Raw genomic sequence first — 17,052 nt, 5'->3', positions numbered from 1 at the left:
TTCTTAATAGCCTTACAATTTTGCAATTTGTGGAATTTTATCTATTTATTTTCATATTTGTGAATTTAATTGATACCACATAATGGAATAGTTCTATTATCTGGTAGTACTATATTCGATTACATTATTTTTTTAAGAAAAAATAGAAGTGTGACAAGTAGAGTCAATGACGACCTGCGTAGTTTGCCCTGTTGATCACGTAATAGTACAATATATAGACATCTTGACACTGTGGAAATTGTTTCCATTGATTTTTCAACATAAACTAAATATTGTTCCTACATATAAATTTCTACGTTGCAACAATGCAATGTCATGTTTCTGTAGCAATAGACACAGAAACTTTTTGTTTTTATGGAAACTACCTTATGGGAAATATGTGTGGTGAGAAATATTTGATTTGAATATCTATTATTCCAGAGAAACATAAACATATATTGGTGAATTCTTCGTAGGAAAAATATTATTGATTCAAAGGAAATGTAATGCAATTAATATATTCCACAAGTATATAATTTGGATGAGTATATCATTGAGGAATGAGGATTGACGAAGACTCAAATTAACAGAATACTAATAAATAAAAAAATTTGAAATAATTCTGATTTAAAAAATTAATTAAATAATACTCCATAAATTATCAGAGCTCATACTATAAATCATTTGTTATAGAGTACACAGTCTTTCAACTCAAACAAAACAGCAAATCACAGATAAACATGCACTTATTTCCTTCAAAAACTCCATCACTTCCGACCCTCATGCTAACTTGAGCATCAATTGGTCGCAAAACACATCAGTCTGTAATTGGATTGGCGTGTCGTGCGGCCTCAAACACGGCCGTGTCACTGCTCTCAATCTCCGTGGCTACGGCCTTGCTGGAACTATTTCTCCACATCTCGGAAACCTAACATTTCTCAGATATTTGGACATCAATTCTAATAGTTTCACGGGGATCTTACCCTCTGAGCTCTCTAAACTGCGTCGTTTGAATGTGATGAATGTGGGAGCGAATTCATTGACCGGAGAAATTGCTGTACCGTTCTATTTTAGTCTACTACTCCAACAACACAAGAACTGTTCAAAAAGTTGATATGTTGAAGGATGCAAATGCAGAGAGGGGTTATGTCCTGATTTTCAATCCTAGCTTTCTTTCACTCAAGAATTTCGGATTCGAGAATGTGATCTCGTTTTAGTCCATAATTTTAGTCTACATATGTGTTCCTGTCGAATGTTTGTTTAGTCCATAATATCTCAACGAATGATTTCATTGCGATATTACACACATACTAGTTGTTTAAATAGTGGAATTTTCAGACTTCTAATTTCATTTTTATAAGTTAATTATGTAAGACCCTGAGACCTTTAACCATACACATACATATAAAACATAAACTAAGAATAATATTTGACGCAAATCGTTGGTCGCCGTAGCAGAAGCCTTTAATTGGTGGCTTATTGTTATTCATCCGGAGCTTGTTTGTGCCATCTAATAAATAAAAGGTAACTTAATTCTTTTATCTTAAGTAGTGAATTACAGAAATATAATTATAACTTTACCATGAAAACAATTCGAAATGTAACAATTTAGGGTAGTGATTACAAACGAAAGCAGGTTCCAATGCCGTAAATAATCATATTAATATGTTAAAAAAAGTACTAATAAATTTATGTATGAAACAAATACATAAAGTGGGAAGAGATGACTGAATATATGCCTACTGTGGTTTGAAATTGAAGACGAAGAAGGATTCTATGAGGAGAAGAGCCATGATCTTCACTATATATATTTGGGATGTTGTATGTAATGTTAATTGTTGTCGTTACTGCGCCATTAATATCTCTTGCAATTTTGCAATAAAGTAAACCAATTATTGCCAAATTGTACCTTAAATGGTATTGTTTAGTGGCTAATTTTGTTAATTACCTCTGATATTGAGAGCCTTTCATGAGCTTTGTATTATAATAACAGGTTTTGGGATGCTCTCCATGATATCGTTCTAAATGATAATGTCAATCTACATCGTGTTCATGTTCGTTTTTAATGTTATTTTATCGTGTGTTGTTCGAGTTTGGCCTTATCATGTCGTCGAGTTTATATATATTGTGGGGTACTAGCTATAAATAAAAATGGACTAATTTTAGTGAACGGAACAAAAATGAACTATTGTGGGCAATTGTTTATAATCCTTTCTTGTTCATAATTAATGTTAATCTAGATTTTTCGTTATCGTTATCGAATCGTGTTAGCATGATATCATTTCGTTATTGTGTGTAAGAGACATGTTCGTGTTGAATGCTTGTTTTATTATTATGTGGTGTTTATATTTGATCTTATCATTATGAGTTGTTTATTGTCTGGCTCTTATATGATGGATGTATAATAGTAATATAAAATAAATTATTTTCAAGAATGAGGAATTGTACACTTGGAAACACTTATCTTTGTAAACCTAGTGTTTCAAAAATTTGATCGGCTTACAACTGGTCCGATGAATTGTTGAATACTTGAGTCGTCTTGAACCGAATAATTTGGCCTCCTAAATATAATTTTAAATTGTGGCTAACAGTATTTGATCTCTTACGAGAATGATTGGGCACTGAGCTGGATTGACACATCTGATGAGAGCTTTGTAGAGAGGCCGGTTGCGTTTTCCTGCATCGAGGGGATCTTCTTCTCTGGAAACTTCTGCGTAATTTTCGGGCGCGGGTTCATGCCTGGTTGCCCTGAACTGCAATTTTATGTGTTTAAATTTAAATAATTATATGTAGAAATTAATTATTGTTTTCCACTGCTTCTCTTCTCCTTTCACCATTAATAGTAACAGAATTTGGTTTTGCAGAACAAATACTCTTTTTTCCACACATCTGTATTTAAGTACCTTCTTCACTGTACGCATTCCATTTCTACCATCAATGGAGCGTAATTTCTTCACAAATCTGCCAATTGAAATCACCACCGAAATCCTCTCACGCCTCCCTCTCCGAAGCATTGCATTGAGCAAGTGCGTTTGCAAACCATGGATCAATCTGCTCGATTCCGACGATTTCCAACTCAAAAGCCCACCCGCCCTAGCTCTCTTGCAGCAGATGAACTCAACTCGGTGCTCAATTTTCGAATTTGAAGACGAAGACGAAGCCGATGAGGAGAAGAGCCATGATCTTCACTACATTCCGCTCACACATTTCGATATCCCTAACGAAAACATAGATCCACTGGCAGGTATGGCTGCAACGGATTGCTTCTTCTACACTCAAAGTTTGGGCATTCTAAAATTTCTCTTATTATATGCAATCCGATCACTCGTCAGTATATCGAGCTCTGGGACCTGAGGGATACATCTATGATGATGATGTGGATGATGGTGGTGCGGTGTTTAGCATTGGATTTGGAATGCGCAAAATAAGTGGGCAATATAAGGTGGTCTGTATCAATGTAGACGTGGGTTCCTGACTCTTGTCGTCATTTATACACCCTTGGAACAGGAGCATGGAGGCTTGTTGAAGCCGGGGCTATTGAAGTACCTGCTAATCGATTCTCTCGACCGCATGAAATTAGATTCATTGTCTGATTCTTTTGATAATGTTCTCGAATGTACAAAATATTGCAACTTACTCATCAATTGTTAGGTTACTTATATATCTTGGTCACCCAATCGGTTCAAGCATGTTAACTAATCTTCTATATGTGTATTTATCCATACGTAGTTTTTCATGATATATGGTATCATTTGTCATAATTGAGCATGTAAATTTAACGCGATCGACAAAGCTCATTAGTAGAATGTGGGTGATAAGGCCTATTTCATGCATTGGTTTAAGGGTAAAATGTATGCTACTTGATCGGTTTATCGCGCAAAACAAGTGTTAATTGTGCAGAAATGCCGCTTGACCAAGGCAACAAGGCCAAGCTGATCAAGCAAGTACAATAGGCGAAAAGGCCATAAATCGGGAGAGTTGATCAAAGGGAGTAATCAAGCAGTTAGGCGGGGACCACTGGCTTCTAGAAGAAGAACACGTGAGGATAATGAGCTGGATGGTGCGCATCATTCTGTTATCAAGGACAACGTTCTAGAATGTATGCTACTTGATCGGTTTATCGCGCAAAACAAGTGTTAATTGTGCAGAAATGCCGCTTGACCAAGGCAACAAGGCCAAGCTGAACAAGCAAGTACAATAGGCGAAAAGGCCATAAATCGGGGGAGTTGATCAAAGGGAGTAATCAAGCAGTTAGGCGGGGACCACTGGCTTCTAGAAGAAGAACACGTGAGGATAATGAGCTGGATGGTGCGCATCTTTCTGTTATCAAGGACAACGTTCTAGAATGTATGCTACTTGATCGGTTTATCGCGCAAAACAAGTGTTAATTGTGCAGAAATGCCGCTTGACCAAGGCAACAAGGCTAAGCTGATCAAGCAAGTACAATAGGCGAAAAGGTCATAAATCGGGGGGAGTTGATCAAAGGGAGTAATCAAGCAGTTAGGCGGGGACCACTGGCTTCTAGAAGAAGAACACGTGAGGATAATGAGCTGGATGGTGCGCATCATTCTGTTATCAAGGACAACGTTCTAAAAGGAGCGTGCTGAGGCGTGAGACGCAAGGACGCAAGCTGACTCATCATTCTGTTATTGAAGGACGATGTCATTCTAGAAGAAAGGCACGTATCAATCAATGAGTCGATCAATCCTAGCTGGAAGTTGTTACAGCGAGCCTATAAATATAAGATGTGCCACCACAGTCCAGAGTCTTCAATCCGGGAATCACCTTCCTTTATCCGCTTTTAGTTTTAGTTTAGTTAAGCTCTAGATAGCTTAGATAGATAGTTAGAGAAAAAGGGCGACCGAAGGGAGCGCTACAGATTACTTGATATCTGTCGGCGTTATCTCAAAGTGTCCTGCCGAGAGCTCCTCAGTTTTACTCGCTTTCATATTTTCCGAAGTGTTAGCTTAGTTTGATTTCAAAATGTTCTGTAGTTAAAGTTTCGATCTTTCTGCTTTTCGCATGTTCGATGTACTGTTCTGAGTTTTAATATTAATCGAAGTTGTTTTGTTTTCGTCATGTGTTCGCTGATCCGTTTTAGTTTCAACTATTAGTCTTTAACCAAAGTCTTTACTATGTTGAATGTTATGTTGTTTCTGCAGTTTCAAGCAGGCTTAGTTAATTGAGTTCTTATTTCCAGTCTGAAATTCACTTGACCGAGTAGTTAAAGTTTCCTTGATCAAGTAGTTAGTTAATTAAATTCTGTCTAAGGTAATATCAGTAGTTAAAACTCCCAAAGTTAAAGTGTGGCAGCAGCCAAACCCTATTCACTACTCACACACGCGATACACTAGCTTCTCTGTGGGATCGACCCCGAACTTGCCGCTTTACTGTTATAGTAGTACAAAATTGGGAGTTTATATAAAATACTTTGGAGACAAGCGAATACGAGATCTCCTTGATCAAGTGGCAACGACATTTGCTAACTGATCCACCCGGTTCAGTTATCTTCCATATAACTTGATCCACTCGTTTCGAACTCTCGTTCCCAGTCCTTCCAAAATGGTGCCGTTGCCGGGGATGCATGGTGTTATTTTGTGTTTGAGTGTAGTGCGTAGGTGTAAATAGTTTTATTTCTTTTCTCATTTGTTTTTCCTGCTGTTGATAAGAAGGTACCACTGCGGCGGCCACTGGAATCTCCCTCTTATATACAGAGACACTAACGCTTATTGGCGAGTCCAGGAAGCCAGCGTTGTTACTCGTTATAGAGCAGCACTAGCAGCAGCAGCAGCCGCTGATCAACTGACCAGCGAAGAAGAAGGAGAGCAGAACGCACAGCCCAGAACACCACCACCTGAACAAGCAGATAACGCATTGTGGTCGTATGAGACATCCCGAGGGCAGTATAGAAGAGGGGCAGTGCACGCAGCAGAGGCCGCAATGATGAAAAGTTAGAGGCTCGTTTCGAGCAAATGGAGAAGAAACTGCTGGAGACAGTAGAAAAATCCAGAGCACCTCCACCACCTGCGCCGAAGGAGAAGCAGTATGTGCCGCCACCGCCACCGCCAGAAGAGCATCACTATTATTACTGCGAATTTCCCCCTGAGATAGAGCCGCAGCCCCAGGTGAATGTCGTTGGCCACTAGAACACTAATGGTAACTGGATACAGGGGAAGCAAAGAGACGCTCCATGGAGAGACCACCCCAACTTCAGGTGGACTGATCAAAATCAAGGCCAACCGCCCCAATCATCTACCCAGCAAGTACAACCCTCTGAAGGGCAGCCCAACTGGCCTGCTCGGAACTAGGATAGATCAAATACTGGAGGGAACAGAATACAGGGCGTACCTCAAGGCAACTGGTCAAGTAGACCCAAGGGAACTGGTCTAGTGGTGGACAACCCAACTGGTCAAGCAGACAACAGTAAGGAAATTGGGGGTACAGACACCAGGGCCCCCAATCAAGCAACCAGGGAAGGCAGCCGAACAACCAGATGGTCAGCTACGTTCCACCACACCAACGGGGAAATCAGCACCCTGGAAATCAACAGTACAACCAGCCGCAGTACCAGCAAGAACACAACGGTCAATCTGACTACCTGCAGCCCAACCACGGTGGGGGACCGCCGAATCAAAGATACAACCGACACCCCAACGATGGCCAAGGAGATATGATAGTACCGCACCATCCTAATGATGCGATGCGGGAAATTCAAGAGGCTCAGAAAGAGCAGCGGGCGGCGTTGGAGATGCTGACGAAGCAACTCTCTCAAGTCGCGATGTCACTGGGCGAGCTGAGGGGAAATGAAGGAAAAATTCCGGCCACTGTGCAGCCACCTGGTCGTGAGAACATTAGCGAAGTATCCCTGAGATCAGGAAAAGTCTATCAGAGCCCCAGCCATCCTGCGATGTTTCCAGCATCTGAGTCTAGACCAGGCCGTGAAGAAGATGGAGGATCCAGTAGAGTGGATCAAGTGAAAGAAAAAGGGAAGGAAAAGGTGGAGATGAAGCCTCAGAAGGAAGTTAGAGAGAGGAAGCTGAGAAAGTTAAACCATATCCGTATCGCGGAATGGTGACAAGAAAGAGTGTAACGCCCGTACTTTTTATAGTACTTGGAACAACACCAAGCTACTACGAGACAAATAATAATTTGTCTAAACGAAAGGAAATGAAAAAAAAATATAATGATAACTAAGGTTTAAGAACTTTAATTAGTGAGCGAGAATGCAATATAATCATAATACACTTGGAATCCTATTAGAGTTCAAACGTTGTTCACGATGACTTTGGGCCATGGAAAATAGAAAAATGCTGACAAATAAATAAAGTTGGGCTTGAATGATTTACAACAAAATAAATTATTTTGAGCCCAATTCTTTCAAAAAAAAATGTGGGAGCAAGCCCAACACTTTTCTTCCTTTTTCTTCCTTTCTTTTCTTTCTTGTTCCTCCTTTCTCGGCCGGTTCTCTCACATGGAGACCCTCCATTTCCAACTCTTTCACCTTCCATATTCCACCTTCAATTCTACAACCCAAGGGTCACACAAGTTTATTACATTAGCTTCTTCACTTCTCTTCTCATATTACACTTTACAACAAGAGAAAAAAAAAGAGAGAGAGAGAGAGGGGGAAATAGTCGTGAAGGAGATAGCCGAGAGAAGTGGAGGAAGGAGAAGTTGCATCCATTTGTTTCAACCACAATCAAGTTCAATCCTTTTGAGGTATAATTTCTAACCAATCCCCAAAGCATGAAGTTTAATATATATTCATACACCCACCTCCCACAAGGAATTCAACAATCAACATAAATCGAACACCATCAATTGAACGATCACGAACTAAACCCCGCTGTAACTAAATTGAAAATATGAAAAGATCATAACTTGAGTGAGACCCTAGCGGTTCGGTTGTAACCGGGGCGGTTCGGGGTTGTTGCGAAGGGTTGATGGGGCTGCCGGTGACGATTCACGTCGGGTACCGCGACGAACCGCAGACGACGCCGGTATTGGAGGCGACGACCGGATTCTGGGAAGATCCTTAAAAATTGCCGAGAGAGAGAGGAGATAGAGATGAGAGGATAAGAATGGGGCTTTTGTTTTTTTTGTGTTGTTGGGCTTTTGTTTTGGGCTAATTAATTGAAATGGGATGATGGGTTAAAGATGGGCTCCATTTGATTAATTGGGGTTCTTAATTAAATTGGAGATATAAGGTGGGGAATTATTTAATTAAATCCCGGAATATTTCGAAAGGCGAATAATTTTATCCCAAGTCTGAAATATTTAATTCGAGGAAAAGTAATTGGTGAAAGAGAGTTACGAATCTTGGGATTAAATCCTATATCGCGGAGTAAAAATACAAGGAGCCAACGAAGGAGTTGTGGGCGTAAGTGGCCGACCGGAGTCGCACGCGACACCTCTGGCGGTCGCCGAATAATAAAAAATGCACGAAAACCGAGAAAACGAGATAAAAGACTTTAATTAGAGTGCATGCATTCTAAATGTTGTCGTTATTGAGATTGATGTGTACTTCATTTATTTTTTCGAAAAGGTGGTTCGGACGCTCGTTAAAGTCGGATCGAGAAGTTATAAAAGGATATTTCTAAGCTATTGAGGTGGGCTCTATTACTTAAACTCTTTTATTTGCAATGATATGTAAATGGTGAGATAAGGGTGGTTTAACTGTTATGTCATGCCGTATTTTATGTTTTGAATTGCCTATCTGATTGTGTACTAGGATAATGTCCTACTAGACTTTGATGGTTAACGAATTCGGGTCTGACTAGGGAGTGAGTCACTACTCAGACTAGTGCAATGATGGGGATCCTGAGCCGTCCTCTGTGGTCGGCCGGTCCAGTGATCGAGTTTGTGGCCACATTCTCGTTTCACATGATGGTTCAGATATGGTAAATGATGGGGGATGACGATGATATTTGCCTGGAGGCACCTTTTTATGGAAATGATTTTAGTGTTTCTCGGCATTTTTAAAGTAAAACCCGAGTTTCACTCAATGGTGGCTTGACATAACTTTATTGATGAAATGTATTTTGGGCATGAGTTCACTGAGTGCATCAAGTACTCAGCCCATGCATATGTTTTCCTTATGTGCAGGTTGAGCGTGGACGGGAGACGGAGGATGTTGAGCATTGGACCGAGACCATGTTTGAGACGGAGGATGTTGAGCATTGGACCGAGACCATATTCAATAAACATTCCGGTTGCTATTGTGTCTTCATACATAGTAGTAGCTAACTCTCAAATGCTTCCGCTACGTCAAGTTTTAGAACTCTGATGTTATCTTTATTCTGTTGGACTATTTTTCCTACGAACTTTGTTGCTTCGTTATTTCAGACTATAATTTGAAAATAAAGTTTCATCTCTTGATCTACATATCATACCCCCTTGATTGTTTTTCCTCTTTCTTCCCTGCTTCTTTATTCCCCCATTAGTCGCGACCCACCGTACTTTCTATCCTTAGGAAGTGCGGTCGTGACAAAGAGGGATGCCAGGATCGACGTGGCGAGTATGTTCAAGGACGTGGAGGTGAAGGCGCCGCTCTTGACGGCGTTAAAAATGCCCCCGATTAGTAAATTCGTCAAAGACTACTTAGCGGGAAAGTCAACGACGAAGGGAGACTAATTACAGATGAGAACGTCTCTGCCGTGAACCAGAGAAGCGACCTCCCCTCCAAGAAAACTGACCCTGGAATGTTCAATCTCCCCATTGCCATTGGGGATATACAAGTAGAGCACGCCATGTGTGACTTAGGGGCATCAATCAACGTTCTGCCATACTCCATCTATAGGAAGCTAGGAGCGGCCAAGCTCATCGATACAGACATAATGATATAGTTGGCCGACAGATCATGCATTCAGCCAGAAGGGATTCTGGAGGACGTTATTGTGAAGGTGAATAACTTTCTGTACCCAGCCGATTTTTTCGTAATCAAGATGACGGAGCCCGCAGCAAGGGAGTCAAGTGGAGTCCTACTGGGACGGCCGTTCCTGTCCATGGCCAGCACTATTATAGACGTCCGAAATGGGACGATAAGCCTGGACTTCAAAGGAGAGCAGTACACGTTCAATATTGATGAAGCCATGAAGAGGCCAGCCGACGACGAGAACATGTACTCTGTAGATGTGACTGAGCCCTTGCTATAGGAGTTTTTGGAGGAAGAATTCTTAAAGAGGCAGTTCACTGACTCAGCTGTAGATGAAGAGGTCGAAAAAGAAGTAGCAGAATGGTTTGAGACCATGAAGGTCGGAGAGATAGACGACCAGGCTATCGCGAGAGCGATAATGTTTTTTTGCGAGCGCCCTAGGCCAGCTGGGTCAAGTGGGAAGGCTCAAGTATCTAGCCTGGCGAAGAGGCTTGATCAAGGCAAGCCACTAGAAAGAGAAGCGGCAGAAAACCCTCTGCCCACTGAAGAGCCAAAGCCTGCGAAGGAGTTGAAGCCCCTTCCAGCACATCTACAGTACGCCTACTTGGGTGAGGGCTAAACAATGCCCGTTATCATCAACAGCCAGTTGACCCAGGGGCAGGAAGACAGATTGCTGGAAATATTGAAAAGAAATTAGAAGGCTATCGGATGGAAATTGACGGATTTGGTGGGCATCAGCCCAGACTTGTGCATGCATCACATCCGACTTTAGGATGGAGCCAAACCACACCGCGACCAACAACGAAAACTCAACCCTAACATGAGGGAAGAGGTGCTTAAGGAAATCGTCAAGTTGGTCTCGAATGGGATATTCTACTCCATCCCGGACAGTAACTGGGTCAGTCCAGTGCACATGGTGCCGAAGAAAGGAGGAATCCAAGTTGTGAAAAATGAAAAGAATGAATTGATTCCGACTAGGCCGGTTACGGGGTGGATAATGTGTATAGATTACAGGAAGTTAAACGCAGCTACCAAGAAGGATCACTTTCCCCTGCCCTTTATTGACCAGATGTTGGAGAAGTTGGCAGGGAAACAGTATTTCAGTTTCCTGGATGGATATAGTGGTTACTTCCAGATAGCAGTGAATCCGGAAGACCAAGAGAAGACAACATTCACCTGCCCTTTCGGCACGTATGCTTACAGGAGGATGCCCTTTGGCCTTTGTAATGCCCCGGGCACTTTCCAAAGATGCATGATGAGCATTTTCTCGGACATGTTGGAAGACTGCATTGAGATCTTCATGGACGACTTTACTGTCTATGGAGACGATTTCGATCAAGGGCTGCATAGCCTGAACAGGGTGCTGGAAAGATGCCGCCAGAAGGATTTAGTGCTGAATTTTGAGAAATGCCATTTTATGGTTACTGAAGGAATAGTCCTGGGCCATGTAGTGTCGAGCAGGGGAATAGAGGTCGACCAAGCAAAGGTAGCGGTCATTGCAAAACTCTCATATCCTACCAACCTGAAGGAGATCAGAGCCTTTTTAGGACATGCTGGGTTCTATAGAAGATTTATCAAAGATTTCGCAAAGATAGCCCAGCCCCTGACGAGGCTTCTCCAGAATGACGTGGAGTTCGAATTCTCAGATGCCTGCAAGGCCGAGTTCCAATTTCTGAAGGACCGATTGATAAGCTCTCCTATAATACGCGCCCCCGATTGGAGTCACCCCTTTGAGGTGATGTGCGATGCTAGCGATTATGCTGTGGGGGCAGTATTGGGTCAAAAGATTGAAGGAAAAAGTTATGTCATCATCTACGCGTCAAAGACATTGAATCAGGCACAGAAGAACTATGACGTGAGCGAAAAGGAGATGTTATCGGTGGTCTTCGCATTTGAGAAGATCAGGCCGTACCTGCTGGGGTCCAAAGTGATAGTGTATACAGACCATGCGGCCATCAAATACCTCTTGGTGAAGAAGGAATCAAAGCCGCGATTGATCAGATGGGTACTCCTCCTACAGGAGTTTGATTGGGAAGCAGTAGATAAAAAAGGATGCGAAAACAGAGTGGCGGATCACTTGAGCCGAATTCTGCAAGAAGATAACGATGAAGCCATTCCAGACGCTTTCCCTGAGGAGCACCTCTACCTGATCAAGTCAACACCTAAACTCCAGTGGATCAACCAAGCAGAGCGGATTGATCAAGCCAATCAAGGAAGCAAGGGACAACACACGAAGAAAGAGCCATGGTTTGCAGACATGGCCAACTACTTGGTGACGGGCGAGTTGCCCGGAAGTGATGAGATTACAAGGTCACAGAAGCTAAAGCTTAAGAGCGATTCACGATACTTCTATTGGGATGATCCTTACCTATGGAAGATGGGGGCAGATCAAGTAATCCGACGCTGTATACCAGAATGGGAGCAGGAAGACGTGCTGATCCACTGCCATGCACTAGCTTGTGGTGGTCACTTTGGACCAAAGAAAACAGCGAGGAAAGTGCTTGATAGCGGATTCTACTGGCCTTCCATCCATAGAGATGCGTATGAATTCTGCAAGAGGTGCCCGAGATGCCAGCTTACTGGAGGGATATCTACACGAGATGAGATGCCTCAGATCCCCATTATTGTTTGTGAAATATTTGATGTATGGGGAATGGATTTTATGGGTCCTTTCCCATCATCCGAAGGCAATCTCTACATCTTAGTGGTGGTGGACTACGTGTCTAAGTGGATAGAGGCAAAGGCAACGAGGACATCCAGAGAAGTGGCGAAGTTCTTAAAGTCGAACATCTTTACCCGATATGGGGTGCCATGGGCTATTATCTCTGACCAGGGAACTCACTTTGTCAATAGAACCATCAAGGCCTTAATGCGAAAGTATGGAGTTCACCACCGCTTGTCTACACACTACCGCCCACAGTCAAATGGCCAAGCCGAAGTGTCAAACAGGGAAATCAAGGCAATTCTAGAGAAAACGGTCAATCCCACGAGGAAAGACTGGAGCCGTCGTCTGGAGGACGCGCTCTGGGCCTATAGGACCGCGTTTAAAACGCCTATCGGAATGTCCCCATACCGGCTGGTATTTGGGAAAATGTGTCATCTACCTGTGGGGGTGGAGCATCAAGCCTACTAGGCAGTGAAGGAAATGAACCTCAATACCAAGGCTGGAGCTACAGAGAGAAGAATGCAACTGCAGGAGCTTGAAGAGCTCCGTCTGGATGCCTATGACTCTGCCATGTGGTACAAAGAAAAGACTAAGATGTAGCATGATAAGAACCTTCGAAAGAAGGAACTCAAGATGGGCCAGAATGTGTTGTTGTTCCAGTCCCGACTAAAGTTGATGCCAGGAAAGCTAAGGTCGAGGTGGATTAGCCTTTATACCATTGTCGCCATCAGAGCTAATGGAGCAGTCGAACTCCAGGGGAACGATCCAGACTCGCCTTCCTTCGTGGTGAATGGTCACAGAGTTAAGCCGTATAGGGATGGAATGGAGGCATTTGTGGTGGACGACATTCCACTACTCATGCCTAACTCTCGCCAGTAAGTAGGTGAAAGGAGTGATCGGGTACTCATGGGTAGTCTGCTTGATCAAGCGACAATTTCTTAATCTATTAAACTGATTAAGTGACATCCTATGGGAACTCGGTCAAGTCCTTAGCGAGTAGAACTATTTGAGTTTTCATCTGGAATTAATTGTCCACTTGATCAGTGCAATTTGAATTTAATTGGTGGTACAGTCATTGAGTTGATCAGGGCAGGTGATGAAAGGACGTGTGCAGTCATTAAAAGGGTGTCAGACGGCGCCAACTGTCACAGTGAAAGGACGCCCTAGAGAGAGGGAAGAAGCGTATCAGAGAAGCCAAGCCAGCTGGCACTCTGAAAAGGCGCGCCTGTAGGTGAAGAGTCGCAAGGATCTGAACAGCCGCAGGGATCTCAACAGTCAAGGATCCCAACAGCCGCTATATCATTATAAAAGGCAGATTTCATATCCGTATTTCATTTTTACCCAAAGCTTAACATTGGTTAGGTATAGTGTATGGAATTATGGATTTATGATGCTTAATTATTTAAGATATAAATGGAAACAAGTTATATGATGTGAATTATGATATTTTGAAGAGGGTCGAAACTTGTGCCAAGTAGGAACTATATGTTATGAAATTTATTTTAGTGATTTTGAATGCAAATATGTAATTTAGGGATGATGAAATGCTTAGTTAAATTTTATTAGAATTAACGGTGATGATTTAGTAAGTTTTGGAAATATTGGTTAATATAGACATGATATGCTGCGCGACGCTAAATGGGCGCTCATGAGCGACTTCAAACGTGGCAATTGAATTATGGTGGGGCCCTCAATATTTTATCTCATACTATGTGAATAGTAACAGTTTTTATAAAATGTGAAATAAAAGAGTGGATAAATAGGGTTAAAGTGTTAATACACACTTAAGGATGATAATGAGGAATAAGGAGAGTTATTTAATGATAATTAGAAAGGTAGAATCGAAAGTTGAAGATTATAAGAAAATGAGACTAAATAAAGAAACAAGTTAAAATAGAGTTCATAGAATAAATGAATGGTCATGAGATTAATATGAGTTGCATGTGATTAGTAAATAAAGCGAGAGGCTTCTCGACGATCGCTGAAAAGGAAGAAAAGGATTGAAAGAGAAAAGGATCCGGAGTGACCGGAACATTAAGTTGGAAAAAGAGCTTATGCTCATAAGCCTGTCAGGTAGCATGCTCGGCACTTAAATGGCCTAATTCTCATGTGCTTTTACGTGATTATTATGTGACCTATTGTCTTAGTAAATTATGACTAATTATGTGATAAAAGACTTGTGCAGTAAAATATGAGAAAATGATGAATTGTTGAATGATTTGAAAATATATGTGTTGGTGTGATAAATGATTATATGAAACCAAGATGAAAATGAATATGATTATGACTATAAAGATTTTGAGATAAAGGTGGAAATGGATGCTAAGACGAATGTGATAAACGATATATGTTGATGAGATGTATACGAATATGTGATTGCAGTATGTGATCTGTATATGTTGCTTCTGACACAAAATATGTAAATTTGGATATGTGATGGTATTGAAAGAGCTGGAAATTTATCTGTTTATCTGATTTGATATGGTATGAAAAGAAGATACTGATGTGTTATGTTAGTAATTATTGAGAATAAGTATTGATATGAAAATGGATATATTTGACTGTGTTTACGCCCCGTGCTCGAGTGTGTTCTGTGGGTACAATTGGCATGCCATAGGACAGCAGCGCTACATTATCTGTGATCAATCGTCTTCTGGATAACCGAAGCGAGGATCGTCTGTTATCTGATCTGTCTGATCTGCACCCTATGGGTGGTCTGTTCCCGGGATTATCTGTCTGCATCCGAAATGGATGGTCTGATTATCTGTCTGCACCCTAATTGGGTGGTCTGTGCGGAGTCCTCTCGAGGACAAAATCCTCGTCTGTATCTGATTCTGATTCTGATTCTGATTCTGATCTGGTCCGCGTACCCTAGTCTGTCACTAAGCACATTAAGGGGCCATGTGTGAAATTATGTGTTAGTGTCGATCAAAATGTTCTTGATGATATATGTGACAATACGTGTATGATAATATATGAGTTATAATATGAGATTATGTGAAACATCTGTTGTAATTTGATATGATAATATCTTATACGTGAAAACGAATTCTGTTACATGGTTCTGTTGAGAGTTTTGATATAAATATTGAAAACCTGAGACTTGCAGACATAATTTATGACATATGTGAAGTTTTGTATTATAATACCCTTCTGATGACATAGTTTGGAAATTTAAAGTCGTGGACGAAGATTTGACTACTGGTACGGGTATGTTGATACGTGTGATGACGTCTGTGATTTGTCTGTGTTGATGTGTGGATATCATGTGGAATACTTGACATTTCATATGAATACTGATGACTGTTGATATGTTTTGGGATTAATATTGCCTAATGTTGGATTCTGGGCACGTGTTGGTTATAGGGGAGTTGTTGTCCAATTTATGTTAGAAATTAATAAGACAATAATGATATGATAGATGTGGTGATGATTGAAACAAAATAATAAGAATTTAACCTGGACTGAATACAGGTACTTGAACGGCTACCTGGCGGGAAACTTCACTTCTACACGAAAGCAAGGCAGGAGAGGCAGGAAGAGCGGCAAGAGGCCAGGCGCGAGGAAAGGAGGAGGACGGCCGATCGTCCGACAAGCCCTGAGAGGCAGCAGGGACGAAGGCTAGAGATGGTCCCCACAACAGAGCCAAAGGAGGCTGCACGGACTAACAATGAATGGAGGCTCCGCATGGAGCAGATGCTTACGCAGCTGGTGGAGAACTCACATGCCCAGCTGGTCGCTCAAGCTAAGATTCTGGAGGCTATCCGCCAACAGACCCTTGCTAGGCAACCACCACCTCCCTCTACAAGCTCTCCTCCATCTCGGCGCCCATCATCCTCCAGGCCACCCTCAGCATCCCCCGGTCAACCCCCCAGGAAGCATTAAGTACAACCCCCCCGATCTCTACTCATTTCAGTTTAAAAGAAATTTTAATTTTAATTTTAATTTTAATTTGTTTTTGGTATGTATAACTGATATTCTGCTCCACCTCACACTTAGACCTGTGTTGGGTCTAAGTTTGAGAAGTTATGCATGTCCTTTTTGCTATCTTTGTTGTTTGCCTTTCCATATGTGTTTTGGTTATTGTTTTTCTGTGTTTATTGACATGTTTTGATTGTTGGCACTATCTCACACTTAGCCCAGTGTCTGGTCTACATGTGAGAAGTTTCCCTTGTTTTTTGTTGTGCCGTTGCCTGTGCCTAACCCTTTTTTCACTGCATCCAGTCCCTCGAGGATTATGCAGTGGGAGGGGGGAGGGTTAGTTTCAGTAAAATCATACATGTCAAAGTTTTGAAAAATACAAAATTTCAGTTAGTAATAAATAGGCAGTATGCATGAAATTGGATAAATGAAAGACTTGATTGCTTTTTGGAATAGTAAGAAAAGGATTCAGTATGCTTACAAAACTTGATTGCAAAAACTTGATCAGTTTGAAAGACGCAAGTATGTTGGAAACGCTCAATTTTTAAACCAACTGTGAAGCCCCTCTATATGTGAGTTATAAGCCAAAAGTAGAATACTTTCTACTATTTTT

The 17,052-nt window shown here is 41.6% G+C and overlaps 2 protein-coding genes and 1 long non-coding RNA gene across 3 annotated transcripts in view; 2 read left to right on the top strand and 1 right to left on the bottom strand.

The window, feature by feature from the left end:
• LOC121782268 (receptor kinase-like protein Xa21) overlaps positions 1 to 17,052 on the bottom strand; it is a 178,636-nt gene that overhangs the window by 117,433 nt on the left and 44,151 nt on the right. The gene's annotated exons all lie outside the window — the stretch shown is intronic.
• Positions 2,791 to 3,506, top strand: LOC121782269 (putative F-box protein At1g53370). The gene is made up of 2 exons (XM_042180031.1): positions 2,791 to 3,223; positions 3,312 to 3,506. Exons 1-2 carry the CDS (start codon positions 2,917 to 2,919, stop codon positions 3,452 to 3,454), a joined length of 450 nt encoding a protein of 149 aa, XP_042035965.1. The 5' UTR covers positions 2,791 to 2,916; the 3' UTR covers positions 3,455 to 3,506.
• On the top strand, positions 7,447 to 9,145 carry LOC121782272. Its single transcript, XR_006046288.1, has 3 exons — positions 7,447 to 7,698; positions 8,525 to 8,588; positions 9,085 to 9,145. It is a non-coding gene; the product is annotated as an uncharacterized LOC121782272 (long non-coding RNA).

Source organism: Salvia splendens, chromosome 20 (assembly GCF_004379255.2).
Source record: "Salvia splendens isolate huo1 chromosome 20, SspV2, whole genome shotgun sequence".
NCBI lineage: Eukaryota > Viridiplantae > Streptophyta > Magnoliopsida > Lamiales > Lamiaceae > Salvia > Salvia splendens.
This window is presented reverse-complemented; position numbering and strand designations above follow the sequence as displayed.